Source organism: Balaenoptera ricei, chromosome 10, assembly GCF_028023285.1.
Source record: "Balaenoptera ricei isolate mBalRic1 chromosome 10, mBalRic1.hap2, whole genome shotgun sequence".
NCBI classification, from domain to species: domain Eukaryota; kingdom Metazoa; phylum Chordata; class Mammalia; order Artiodactyla; family Balaenopteridae; genus Balaenoptera; species Balaenoptera ricei.
Window position 1 is genome coordinate 5622868 of NC_082648.1, and position 14113 is coordinate 5636980.

The window sequence follows — 14113 nt, forward strand, 5'->3', positions numbered from 1 at the left end:
CCTTATATAAAACTCATATTTACTGAAAGTATGTCCCTTATATTGTTCATGTCCTTTACATAAAATTATGCTTTAGCAACAGGAGAAAGTTCGCCTCCTTTCACCAAACAGATGCTTATTTCCGCAGATTATGAAACCATAGTCCTTTCTGCCTTGGCTACCAGGAAGCTCAGAATGTATTTGTCTCACTTGCATCCATCACCCTTATCTTCTTATTTCTACGATCATTATTTCCCCTGCACTGCCCACTTCCCCCCAAATTAATGATTCTTTTTTATTTGTCCGCTTTCAAAATGATCCATTTGTATTTATGCTTTTGGTCGTAATCCATCTCAAGCCCCGTTTGGGGAAACAGGCTGAGATGTGAATCACATAACCCAGATTCGTGGAGGGAGAGCAAGGGGTGGAGCTCAAGGTCTCCACTTGTGCCACCGGCTGTCTACCCTTTGAAACGGGCGCCTTCGAGCTCTCGCCTCTGCGCCGTGGGGCCTGAGCAGTCTTCCTGCTGGCTTTCCCCGTGACCGCACTGCAGACCTCGCACATGGAGCCATTATGTTTACCGATGCCCCAGGGACCCGCGCTCTAAGAAACAGGAGTCCTCCAGCACGCCGTCCAGAGGCCGCCTGTTCCTGCCTCTCCAGCGAGTCCCCGTCCGGGCTGCTGGCTGCCTGGGCAGATTTAAGGAACTGGACCCAACACTGCAGACGCTGCTGGGACGGGAACTAGCAGGGAGGAGCAGCCCCGATCTGGTGCCAGCTGCGCGCCCTACACACATCACACGCGAATGACGATACCGAAAACAGTAATAATACAGGCTACGCCTCCGTGATAGGCCTCTGAATACGTGGTCGCTGCTGCGTACGACAGTCCTCCACGGCACTCACTACTCCTGTTTGGGAGATGAAGGGAGCTCTGAGCCTGCGTTCCTACAAAGGCACCACTGGCTGGAGGTGAACAGCATCTACATGCATGCGAAGAACTCGTAAGCTATGAAGTCCTTACAGGCTCCTGGGAACAGCAAGCGTGACCCCTGTAATATCAATCATTCTATCAACAAAGCTACGAAAACTTCGACGGACTGGACGAAAGTGATTTTCACCCATCCCAGGCATGTCCCTTCTTCCAAAATTAGTGGACTCTGGCTGCATGAACACGCTTTCGTTAATATGACCAGAACGGACTCTGTTACCTCGTCCTCATCAATTCTCCCGGAGGCGGGGTGCTCGTTCATATATATAAAAAAGTCAGTGATAAATAAACATCAATATTGACCACCTTGGTAAAGAACAGAGGTGAGAAAGCATCCATTTCAAACCGTCCCAGGCTGCTCAGGGCCAAAGGCCAGGCCTTCCTGCCCCCTTCCTGTGCACGGATGCCGAGTGTCCCTCACAAAATACTGGCTCTTCTGTTGTTGTTTCTGGAAAACGAAGGCTTCCTTCCAAGACTCCCCCCTCACGGTTAATATCTGTGCTCAGGACTCCGTGTCCCTGGACGCATTACTCTGGATTCGTCCAGGTTGGAGATCTTGATGTTGTGATTTCCTCCCCATCTTCCCGGTCTCTCCGGACCCTGCTGAGTTATGAGCCAAACCTCCATCGGCCTCCACCAGCCTGGAGGATGCTGAGTGACCCCACCCCATGCCTCAGCCTTCCTCCCCGCCCGCCCCTGCCGCCAGGACGTGGCTGTCTGCAAATGTGGTTTACTCTCATTGCAGTCACTTCCCAAGCCCATTAAAAAGAGGGGAAAACGCCACTGGACTCAGCGCTAGCCCTGCAGACTGCCCCATCTCGTCCTCACCACCATGCTCCTTTCTCACCCCAGGAACTGGGTTTAACCCACCCCTGGAATCAGCATCCCACCCGGCATACCAAGTTATATCCTCCTCTCGCGGTTACGACACCCCCTGGGAGGTAACTACAAGCCGCTGCGTTCTGTGACTACAAAGGAGATCTGGGGCCCTGCGGCTGAACCCGCAGAGGATGCCGGAAGGGTCCACCTGTGTGGAGTCCGGGGCCTAGACACTGTGGGAAAAGTTCCTTCTGTTACATCTGATGCTCGTCAGGGCCACCACCTGGCTTTGCTCTCCCAGACTCCCTGGACCGGCACTTTCCCAGACAGAATCTGTGCTGTGCTAATGGGCTGCTACTTGACACAGTATTTAATCCACGCTGGGATGTCTGGGTGTGTGCCTTCTTCCCGTTGTGCCCTTGGCTGGAGACTCTGAGGGCTCTGATGGTTTCTGAGCCCTTCAGGGTCTCTCCACAGACCCCCCTTCCTCTGGGAGCTCCATCAGTGTTGGCTGCCCATTCTGTCACGAGGGAAGGTGACTGGGGAACTAGGAATTGAGAATACACATGAAAATGTTTGAGAACACAGACACGGTAATAAACTCCTGTGTTTCCACAGCACTAGTCAAGAACTGGATTCTTACAGCTACCTTCTAAGAAAAACAGGGCAGGTGTTATTATGCCCACATCACAGATGAGGAAACTGAGGCTCTGGAAGACGAGGTGACATCCCCAAATCACACAGCAAGTGAGTGCAGAACCAAGGCTAGAAGCCCGGTCTTCCGAGGACTCGACTGATGCAGTGTCTACCACCCTATGCCTCCAAAATAAAAAGGAAGGAGGGGAGGAAACAACCTGAGGGTCCATCAACAGGTGAATGCATAAAAAAGATCATATATATATACGTACACACACACACATACATATAATGGAATATCATTCAGCCATGAGAAAGAAGGAAACCCTGACATTTGCAGCACCACGGCTGGACCTGGAGCACATTATGCCAGGTGAGTAAGTCAGGGAAAGAAAAGTACTGTATGATGTCACTTACACGTGGAATCTAAAAAGCCAAACTTGTTAAAACAAGGAGAAAATGGTGGTTACCAGGGAATGGGGGTGGAGAGATAGGACAGATGCTATTTAAGGGTACAAACTTGCAACAGGTAGTAAATGAGCCCTAGAGATCTAACGCACAGCAGAGTGAATATACACAACAGTAGTGTTTCATAACCATCAAACTTGCTAAGAGTCCGGAACTTAGTGATTCCAGCCACTGAAAAGAAAGGATAATTATGTAACATGACAGAGATGCTAGTTATCGCTACAGTGGCAATCATATTACAATCTATGAGTGTATCAAATTAACATGTTGTACACCTTAAATTTACACAAGGTTACACATCAAATATATTTAAATTATAAAAAAAGAAATGCAAAAAAGAAAAAGAAGGAAGGCAACTCAAAGACGGCTGCGTCATAATACGTCCTTGTCCTAATCATCTCAACTGCAAATTCAAGTGCAGGTACTTCCTAAACGATGGATGGTAAGTTCCAATAGGTTTAGTGTATGGGGCAGATGTGTCACATAAGGAAAACTATGCTCCCATAGGCACGAGCTTGTGGAAGGACAAGCAGAGACCAGAAGGACCAGCACTACTTGGGGGCTGAGACCGTGAATAAGGAGAAGGAGGAGGTGATGGAGAGAGAGGTGTGGGCAGATGTTCAAAGAACAGAGAGGGAAGCTAGGAGACGGCATCAGGGCATCAGGAGAGAGGTGGAAGGGAGAGGGAAGAAGGGACGGAAGAGCATGAGGGCAAGGAAGGATGGAAGACCAGCGAAGGAGAAGAAGGAACAAAGACGGGAGAGAAGAAGGAGGCACACTTCTTCTAAGTCTCTATATCTCCCGCAAAAAGGACTGTCCTGGGGAGAGAAGCAATAGCAGAGGCATTAAAGTTTGCTCACCTTCTTTCCAAGGATCAGCCAGCATAGATAAAAACATAGGAAGCAAGTTACAAACCGAAGAGACTAAGAGAACGTTAGATATTCAGATGAGCCAGAGAAAGGAGAAGAAATATATATATATATATATTGAAGGCAGAAGGAAGACAGGAGAAAGAAAAGGGGAAGGTTGGTTAAGTGAGGACACCCCCAGAGGGAAGCAGACGTCTCCATCCACAGCTGACTGGGGTCATGTGGCCATCAAATGGGGAGACCATCAGCAGAGGAGGGGCGCAGGTCCAGAGCCAAGATGGTGCCTGCACCTGAGGACAGCGGTGTTGGGAGTGAGGGGTCAAAAACCAGGAGACAGAGAACTGAGCAGTGCAACTGAAGGGGAGACGGTCACAGCGTGGTCCTCGTGAAACCAAGACACTCAGGCGTGTGGCCCCAAAACATGTACCTTCTACTGACAAGATGTTTGTAGCTAATATTCATGCTCATGCTTGTTCACTGTTCAATAGTCATTTGTCCTCCTGCTATGAATGTGTTATCCAAATCTATAAGGACAGAACCCACAGACTTCATCCTTTTTGAATAAGGGGGGCATGATACAGCATCACACAAGACGATATCTGATGAGTGATTTTTGATGGGAACAGTAGATCTGCTGTAGCGAAGATGGTGTACACACAGCCAATGATGCTAATCCAAATGTTTTGCTCTCTCTAACCATGCTACTGATAGTGGAGATGGTGATGAGAGAAGGCGGGTGGTAATAGTGCTTGTGTAGAAAGCAGCAAATATGTAGTTCTGTTAATGACGGGGATGGTGAACATTCATGGTAACGGCAGTTAGAATGATGAAGTTGTGATCTCTGCAAAGCTAGGTCACCACTTGTGAAGTAAAACCATTGATGGGTGTGTGGGTGTGTGGGTGTGTGTGTCAGAGACAGAGACAGATCACCTATAGATCATTTATGGTTAAACCAGAGTATCACCTGTCCCAGGGCCCTTTCTAGAGATGCCTCAAATAGTCAAAGTCAATAACCACCCCTTTCTCCTAAAATACCTAGTAAAAAAAGAAGAGTTAATCTGTGGACACATTTCTTTTATCTTTGGAGGTATTTGCTGGATTTTCTTATGCAAGGCAACTGTCACCCAGGAATTCCTTGGGGAATTTTTAAGTTATACATAGACTACAACGGCTGAAAAGGACCTCAAAAATCATCTGAACCGTGTGGCTCTCAACCCAGATGTGCATCAAAACCTCCTGGGGATTTTTTTTTTTTCACAATACTGATGCCAAAGCCTCATTCCATACCAGCCAACTAAATCAAAGTCCCAGGTGGGCTCTAGGCATGAACACTGTGAACACTTTCCCCAGGTGCCTTTGATCAACCCGAGTGAGAAAGAACCTTCTATTTTACAGAAAGCCACCGTCACACCACACTTAGTGCCGACAGAGTCACAACCAGAAGAGGGGTCTTCGTGGCAAGCCTGGCGCTATTCTCCCCGCAGGCTGCCTGCCCAGGCGGCAAGGCTTGCTAGTCTGCTCTCATTGCTACGCCCGCTCTACAGAAATGCCTGGCCACGCTGGGAGGGAGGGAGAAGGGGGCTATCACAGAGAAATCAAGAAGCTGGACCAGGGCAACGTTCAGCTTCTCACGGAGCACGTCCTGGCGGTGCTCTGAGGCGACACCATCTCCCAAGCCCGGCCCCTCCCCGCCCATCTCTTCCTCGCCTCTTCCACATCACAAACTCAGCGTCCCCAGGGAGACACGTGTGATTCCAACTCCGCAGGACCCACGTCCCACCTGGCCCCATTCCCAACGCTATGCACACACCCAGCCAGCCCTCGCAAGGCCCCAAACCCAGCAGAAACATGCTCGTACTTTCTTGGTGGGGACTTTGATCTTCAGGAATTCCGCCTCTCGGGCCAGCACTTGCCATGGGGCATGGATCCGGACAAAGACGGAGCCCTGGCTTTTACTCTGTAAGGGATGAGGAAGAAGAAAGAGAAACACTTAGGAGACATAGCTTAAATTCCTGATTCCCCAACTCTCCCAAACAAGAAGCCCAGACCTGTTATTTCTTCAGTTTCTGGGTTTTGTTCTCTTTATACCTCACCCAGGGCCAGCCCCCTCCCACCCATACCCCATTCACTACTTCTGGTCTAGAAATGCTCTCATCCAGAGTAGGGAAAGGTTCCCAAAGTGTGCTCCCTGGAGGTCTGGTCGCTTCAGAGGAAAAGGGGAGTTAAAACAATTGTGTTCAGAGATTTGCAATGTAAGCAATTATAATTTTCACAGAAATCCCATTAACGCTTTTTTTTTACTGAAGTATAGTTGATTTATAATATTGTGTTAGCTTCAGGTATACAGCATAGTGATTCGGTATTTATGTAGATTATATTCCATTATCAGTTATTACAAGATAATGGGTATAATCCCCTGTGCTGTACAGTATATTCTCATCACGTATTTTATATTTAGTAGTTACAGCAGTTAGTCGGTTTACCTCTGCTGGATTCAGTGAACAGTCTGGAACCTGTCTCCATACAGATATTTTCATTGTTAAGTTTGTATTTTTGTTCTACTATTTTGCTGTGTCATAGCCCAGATCACAAAAGTGGATCATCTAAGCCTAAAAGTAATGACATAACTAATCATGTAAATGGCACAACTCAGTATAATATCATAAACATAAATCTTGGGCAGGGCTCCGCGTGAATACCACTATGAATCTAGGTCCCAGGACAAGTCATTCTGTGAGTGCACTGATTTCACCCAAAAATGGAAAGTAAGGAAAGGAAACACAGCGATGAATATCTGAAAACTAGGTTTTATTGACTCAGCAACTCATCTGGCCCGGGGAACAGTGTATGCTATAAAAACTGGTCAGATTACAACATCAAGCCATCAGTTTCTCCTCACCTTCAAAGAAAACCTCAATTTTTTTTCAGAACAAGCACACAAAGGAAAAAAAAAAAAAACACTTTAATTCATTTTGTCACTAAATGAAAAAAGACCAAAACAAGCAGGAAAAATGGGCAAAAGCCCCATTATTGGTGTGAAGCTTCTAAAACTACCTGCAAAATGAATTACAAACACTGTGTTCACAAAGGAAGCAGAACAAGCCAATAGCAAAATCCCTCATCCGATGACTGCTGGGAGAAACCCATGTGATGCAGGACCGAGTGCCACTGACAATTAGGATAAAGCTGAGGGCGGAGTGGGAACCGGGTCCTAGTGAGTGTGCCCTTCAGAGACATGTGCTCGCAGTTTCTTGTTGCATTCACCCCCCACAGACCACGCTACAGGGGAAAGGCGGGTTTGCTGGCTTCCTGGGCATCTCGTGAAGCAGGCTGTATGGAGGCCAGGACTGAGAAGGCACCAACCCTGCAAGCAGCAAAAGTGATCCTGTTCACAGAAAAGCAGTGACAGTCCTCTGCAAAGTCATCTGCAAAGACCAGCTGGTGTTCGTCGATACGCCCTCGGTCTCAGTTTAGCACTGAAGATGCCCGTGGAGGCATCTGAGCACATCCCCCCGTGTGCCAGGCAGAGAACCAGGTAGCGGGGAGAAGACTGCTTTCCCCACCAAAGTGCACTGTCTACAACGGGGCTCTCGTGGGTTTTTGAGATGATGAATAAGATAAAAAGACATTTTACGATGCTTGTAATGCACGTGAAGACTGTCTCTCTGATTCTGAAGGCACTCTACCATCTCTTCAATAATTCAGACATCCAGAAGCTACCCCACTTCGGGGATGAAAGCTCCTGACTTCTAGGGGAGAAGAATGAAGAAGAAACCAGGATTTCCCAGGAAGATTGAACTGTGGTCTGAAAGTCTTGGATGGTCTAGAGTTGACAAATACCTGAAAATAATACCCATCACTGTGACGCATCTGCACTGAGTGTGAATCGTGTGCCCGGACAGATCAGGGAGGTTGTGTGTTTTGGCTCGTACAATAGTCACGGGTACTATCACTCTCCACTTTATTGTTTAGGAAATCGAGGCAGGGAAAATTCAAATAATTTGTCCAAAGTTACACAGGTAGTATGATTTTGAAAAGTATTCAAATCCAGGCAGTCTATGCTCTACCTGGTGGTTTTCTCCTCTCATCCCAAAGACAGACAGGACATTTACTACGCATAGTTAAAAACCACATCCGAGGGCTGCAACAGAACTTAAAGACGTGCCTTTTAGACTAAAATTGAATCAAAGGATGGGAGGAATCTAAGAGGCAGTCCTAAGATGAAACACTGAGCCTTCAAGCTCCCAAGTGGACATAGTTCCGACAAAGCCCTGGAAGCGGCTTTCACTGAGAAATTGCCCCAATTTCTCTGTCCACCTATGGCCGCAATACCAGGACTACTAGACAGAGTCATCAATCACTTGCTGCTACTTCTAACGGTAATTTTAGCTTTTCTAATTTAGCGAAAAGAAAGAGGAAGAAAAGAAACCATCTGTGAAGCTGACCTGAAGTCCCAGCTCTCCATCATGGCCCCAGAAATGATGTTTTCAGTGAAAGATGGCAGACAGTACCATCCCTCTCACTAAGATGAAATCGTGACTGTTGTTGATTTTAAAACATTTGGTTTCATTTTTGTTTTTAAATTGTGATGAACCCCTTTTTTTAACTTTATCTGGAAGTGGTGCCTCATGTGTGTACCAAATGTCCATTAAGTGGATGCAGATGTTTGAGAAAGGGGTTGGGAGGGCCAGGGTCCACCCGTGGCCTTGGTGGCAGACTGCTGGCTGTCCCCTGAGAGCCATTCTCCTTTTATTTTTTAACTAAGCATACGGCCTTCCGGAATGAAGACTGCATCCCACCTGAAGTTAGGTGTAACCATAACACTCATTCCTGGCCTGTGTGGTACAGGCGGAGGGGTGAAGCAGCTCCTGGTAGCCCCCCGCAAAGATGCAAGTGGATGACTTCTGCCCCTTCATCCTCTTCCCTACCCCTGGATCTACCGCCTGAAACACGAATACAAGTGTCTTAGACCTCGAGGTCAAAGTCAAGGCCAGAAAAGTATCACGAGAGATGTTGGGTCCTGACTCTATGGAGTGTCTCAGCCACCCTGCGCTGACTCCGGGATTTTTATGTGAAAGGTAAAACTCCACCTTGTTTAGCCCCTATGATTTTAGAGGCTCTATCAATTGCAGCCCAACCGTGTATTAAACTGATGCAAAATTGTTCCCCAATGTCGGGGCATTCGTTCCCTCCAGCAAAGCATGCTGCTTCACCATTCTGCACAAATGGAACTTGTTTCAAGGGAAAATAAAAGCTGGAATGCAGTTGTGCTGGTGCTAACATCATGTTTCTTTCATGCCGTGCAACATCGTTACCTTCTCATAAAAAGAACACCGAGATGTATGTCTCCCGGAAAAAACAAACACAGAAACAAACAAATACTTGAAAATCCCTCAGCAGAACCATCACCAAACGCATAAGCTCTTTTTACTAACCCAGAAATCGAAAAATTGTAAGTTAACATAAATTGAACCAAAAAAGAAAAAAAAATTTCCTATTCTCCAGGCCCAGCTAACTTCCATTGTACCTTGGATTTGGATTCCTTTAGGCATAGCAGGGGAAATAGGAGGAGCTTGGGATTTGGATTCAAATAGATTAGGATCTGGATCGTGGATTTTACAGCTGTAGGACATTGGGCAAGTCACTTAACCAAGGGAGCCTCGGTTTCTTCATCAACAGATGTCGGCCATTGCAATGATGGGGATTCGCTCTACTCAACTAAAATGACAGCTTCTTGACTACAGGGACAGTACCTGACACTTCGTTTGTGTCCCTCAAGCACCTGGCACAGGCTGGACACAGAGTAGGTCTTCACAAAACTCCTGCAACTGATAGAAAAGACTTGGGGAAAACCATTCCTGTTAGATTAAAATCTTGGTTTGTTTACTGCCCTGAAGTTTTTATCTATAGGATTTTCAAAATGTCCCATGGACCTAAAGGAAACCATGGGTTCCAAGTATTATTCATCTCTAGAATTTGAGGACACGGTCAGAAAGCACTGTTTTCTGAAACCAACACAAAATTTAACATGAAGTATAAGAGATTAGGCATGAGAGCATATAATCCATCCCTAAAAGAGGTTTCATAACTAAGTAATCAGGGTGAGCGGAGGGGCTCCTAAATCTCATCAGGCAACTAAAATTTACGTTCATGTAAAATGAGCTGAAACGTATAATTTGGTTCTGGTCGTCAGAGAAAGGAGAACCAGTGCACAAAGGTTTCTCTAAGAAAGCACAAACCCATCCATCTTGGGGTTGCACTATCCCAGGGGTAACAAACATGAAATGCATGATGGGGCAGGAACATCCCTCCAGCTCAACTGAAACATCTCACAAAACTACGTAACTCTTTTCCCCATGATTCCATTTTCGTAAAACCCTACAAATTCTGTTTCTCCAGTTCCTGGGTATCAGGAGGAAGCACCCCAGAAGAGGCTGTCAGTACTCTGGTCAGAGGAAATGGACAGTCCTCAACCATCACATGACTGTCGGCTCTTTCAGTGTCTTTCAAGGTGTGTCAGCTGGTTTCCTTCACCACTAAGTAAACCAACAGAAACCTGAGTTCACAAGAGGCAGAGTCAGGTCCCCACCTTGAACCCATGCCCTAACTCATCCGCCAGTCTCTCCCTTCCTCCCTTCTTCTCTAAAGTTGACCCAACAGCAGACCTGATCGCACGCATGTTCTCTAAGGCACCAGCCCCTCCCGCCCTCCTCCCTGGACTCCAGACACCCAGCCCTTCTCACTGGTTTCCAACTGGTCCAGCCAGCTTCTCACTTCAGAACCTCCTCGGGGCAGGCTTCCCTGAGCCCCGAGTTACGCGTGGTCCCCCTCTTACCTGCACAGCTCCCATCCCCCTCCTTCCTAGCACGGACCACTCCTGCGCTCATTGTAAGCAGGTGTCTAATGCCTGGCTTCCTGGCCAGACCTAAGCTCCATGCAGACAAAGACTGCGTCTGTCCTGCTGACTGCTTTGTCCTCAGCAGCCACCATGCACCTGGCACACAGTAAATGCTGAGTAACTACGTCTTACAACTTCCATGCACACACACAGATTTCTTCGGTTCTGTTCAGATCCTGTGACCAGTTTCTAAAAATTGGCTACCCTTAAGTGTCATTTCTGAATCTTCGTCTTGTGCCCACAACTAAAGTTGTTCAAGTTTCTACCTGACCAGGAAACTTATAAAGACCTCGTGGGAGGTCGTCTCTGTTCCTCTCGGTAGCCCTGGGGTCCTCACTGCATCTTCAGGGCACTGCTCCCATCCCTAGAGGTCTACTGCATCGGCATGAGCTCATCCTGGTGTTCACAAGACACAGCCTGAACTGAACCGCAGCTGGACGTACCTGGAACCTCTCTGCCTTACAGGCTCGTAAAGGTGCTGCAGCCTTAAGGAGGAGAATCGGGGATGCTCTGAAGGATAAAGGACACTTCAAATGCAGAAGTCGTGGGTCTCTTTATCTGCCAGGCATCAGACTTCCACGTACCATTCAACACCCCCACGCTGACCGCTCAAAGCACGGTCAGCTGACGACCACGGTGCATTTCAGAAGAGGAACTGACTTGGCCAAAGGATGCTGGAGTTGAAGAGCCCTCCAGCGACGCTTCACATCTTTCTCAAGTAGCAGATGAAGACCTTGGCGCTCAGGAGGCTGACTGGCTGGGTTATGGACACACAGCTAGTCAGGGGCAGAGCCAGGAATGGAATCCAGGTCTCCTGACATCAGGGTCCATGCCACGGTGCCTGTGAGGGATAGCGTCACATGTCCCTGGGGGCTCCCAACCCGTCCAGGGCAGTTCTATGCGCCACACACGGGAGATTAAGTAGATGGGGGACAGGGGACTGCGGGTGGGGGGAGCCGCGCTCCCAGACACCTCTCCCTAGAGCTCCAGCCACTGCTCAAAGCCCTTGTCAGGGACCGGAGGCCGCGCACTCCTGGTGAGATTTTCCGTATTGTTCATGTCTCGTTGTCTTCCAAAGATCGCATGTGGCTTCACCTGACCACGTCCCCCGTCCGGAGAGACGAGAGTGAATGGGAGGCAGTCCCCGCCAAACGCTGGAACCCGATACTCCACGAGCCTCCTGTCCCGCAGCCCGGCCAAGCCACCCCGATGCTGACCCCGGACGCCTGCGTGTGCTCTGGGCCCAGCCTGCCGTGAGAACACTAGCTGCAGCACACTGCGGCCCGCAGCGGGCTGCCAGGCGCGGGGCGGGGGCAGGGAGATGATGGAGAGGGACCAAGGGGGGCAGACGCCTCCCAGATGTCACCAACCTGGGTCACCCCGGATCTGCAAGGAACAAGGGCATGCGGTCCCATGGGGAGGGGGAGACGAAACCGCAGGGGCTCCCACGTTCTCGGATCACCGAGGTTGACGTCCACGCAGCTGGAGGACTTACACCAGGCGGTACTGAGACTGTGGCTGGGGCAGACTAAGGAGGAGTGTGGGGTGTAGCCCTGAAAGCAGGAAATCAGAGCAGAAAATGAGAAGGTCCTCACAACGGCCGCATGGAGGAACACCCTGGTCTACCTGTGTCATCGTTAAGACCAAAGTCTTAACTTCCTTCAGGAACCTCCAACCCATGGTCCGGGAGCAGGGTCTGCCTGGGCCACCCAGAGACACAGGGGCTTGGAACTAAGTGCAGGGAAGAACTGGAGGAGGAAAAGGTGAAAACCTGCTTTCCCGGGAGGCCCCAGATGACTCTCCTCTCCAACCCTCTCCTCCCCAGGCCAAGGGGAGGATGGGTGAGTGATCAGCAAAGACGGAGGGGGCAGGACCAAATGCCCACCGAACCCTGCCCCAGGGACCACCCCCGCCACCCCAAAAAATACCAGCACCAAGACTGCTCTTACAGAAAAGGCTTCTCCTTCCCAAGCAAAGATTGGGGACAACCCAGCCAGGGTCCTAAGGTGATGGAAACTTAGCCACTCTTGTCATAATTTTGTCAAAGGAAAACAGCTGTCACCAAAAGTTCCTGGAAGTGGGGGATGGCCTTCTGTGCTACCAACATGGACAGGCGCCCAGAAGACATGACCTCTGGACCTGGTGGCACAGTGTTTAATCTGTGCATCGCACATCACTGTATTCCCCACAGCTGACACCCAGGAAACCTCTTCTCAAGCCCAGGTGAAGAACTGGGGAGGAGGGAACCCAGCAAAAATTAAGGAGTCAGACCCTCTCATACACCAAGGGCTGAGAGAGCCAGCGCCCCACCTAATCCCTGACCTGCAGGGGCCCCCAGGGCAGCCCAGCACTCTGGAAGGACGGGGACCTCATGGGGAGTCAGCAACGGAGTGGGATTAAGTGTTCCCTGGGCTTCTTTCCACTTCAAAAACCCACAGAAGAAAACGGGGGAAATCTTCACCATTGTCATGGGGCAGATTGGTCATGGGAAGGCCATGGGTATTAGGGTTTGAAGACTGACTGGGTCTTGGGCCCCAGCTCTGTCACTTCCCAGCCATACCATTTCTGGCGAGTCACCAAAGCTCTTGAAACTCATAGGCAATGTTAAAATAACTGAAATGATTAATAATAATACCACCTGGAGGAGAGAAGGATGGACTGTATGAGGGACCCGTGGAATCTTTCAGGGGTGGTAGATATATTCTTTGTCTTGATTATGATGATGGCTTCATGGGTTTGTACATATGCCCAAGCTCAACAGATCAGATCATTTTAAATAGGTACAGTTTATTATACATCAATTATACCTCAATAAGGCTAGGGAAAAAAGATTTGCAAAAATGTAAAATAGTGCCACATTTCTCACCACTTTTTTGTTTTGAAAAATATTGTTATTTTTCATAAAAATGTGTTATTTATAACATATAAAATGTCATTTATAACATAAAATATGTTATTTATGTTAAATAAACATGTTATTTATTTAAAATATATTATATACTGTTAGTTTTTAATTAATAAATAGGTATTCAAAAGCTAATACTGATTCTGTGGTATCTCAGGATCAAATGAGATTATACACAGGAAAGCGTTTTGCAAATTCTAAACTGTGTATAAAAGGATTTTTTTAGGAGCAAGGTCAGGGGCAGCCACTGCCAAATCTCTGCCCTGGGACTCAAAGTGCAGGGCATCCTGCTGCCCCCTGGGCCACAGAGCACATGCCCTTGACCTCCACAGGGAGGCTACCATGCTTCTTGGATCCCACTTGAGAGACATCATAGCTGAGCCCACCGTGGCAATAGTTCCTGGCTTCCCTGAACAGCCCCAAGTGAAGCTGAAGGAGAGTGTTTCCCTTGGGAATTTAGAATGTGGGAAGTAACAGGCGGAACAGAATTCAGGAGCCAGAGACCCAACTTCTACCATAGAAGAGGATAAAAATCCATAAGCCCTGAAG

General features: G+C 48.3%; 1 protein-coding gene across 2 annotated transcripts in view; it reads right to left on the bottom strand.

Annotated features, from left to right (window-relative positions):
- ANO2 (anoctamin 2) overlaps positions 1–14113 on the bottom strand; it is a 361403-nt gene that overhangs the window by 280037 nt on the left and 67253 nt on the right. For both annotated transcript variants that reach the window (XM_059935146.1, XM_059935145.1), the window contains one exon: positions 5620–5718. In XM_059935146.1, the coding sequence (XP_059791129.1) occupies positions 5620–5718 (99 nt within the window). The remainder of the gene's footprint in view (positions 1–5619; positions 5719–14113) is intronic.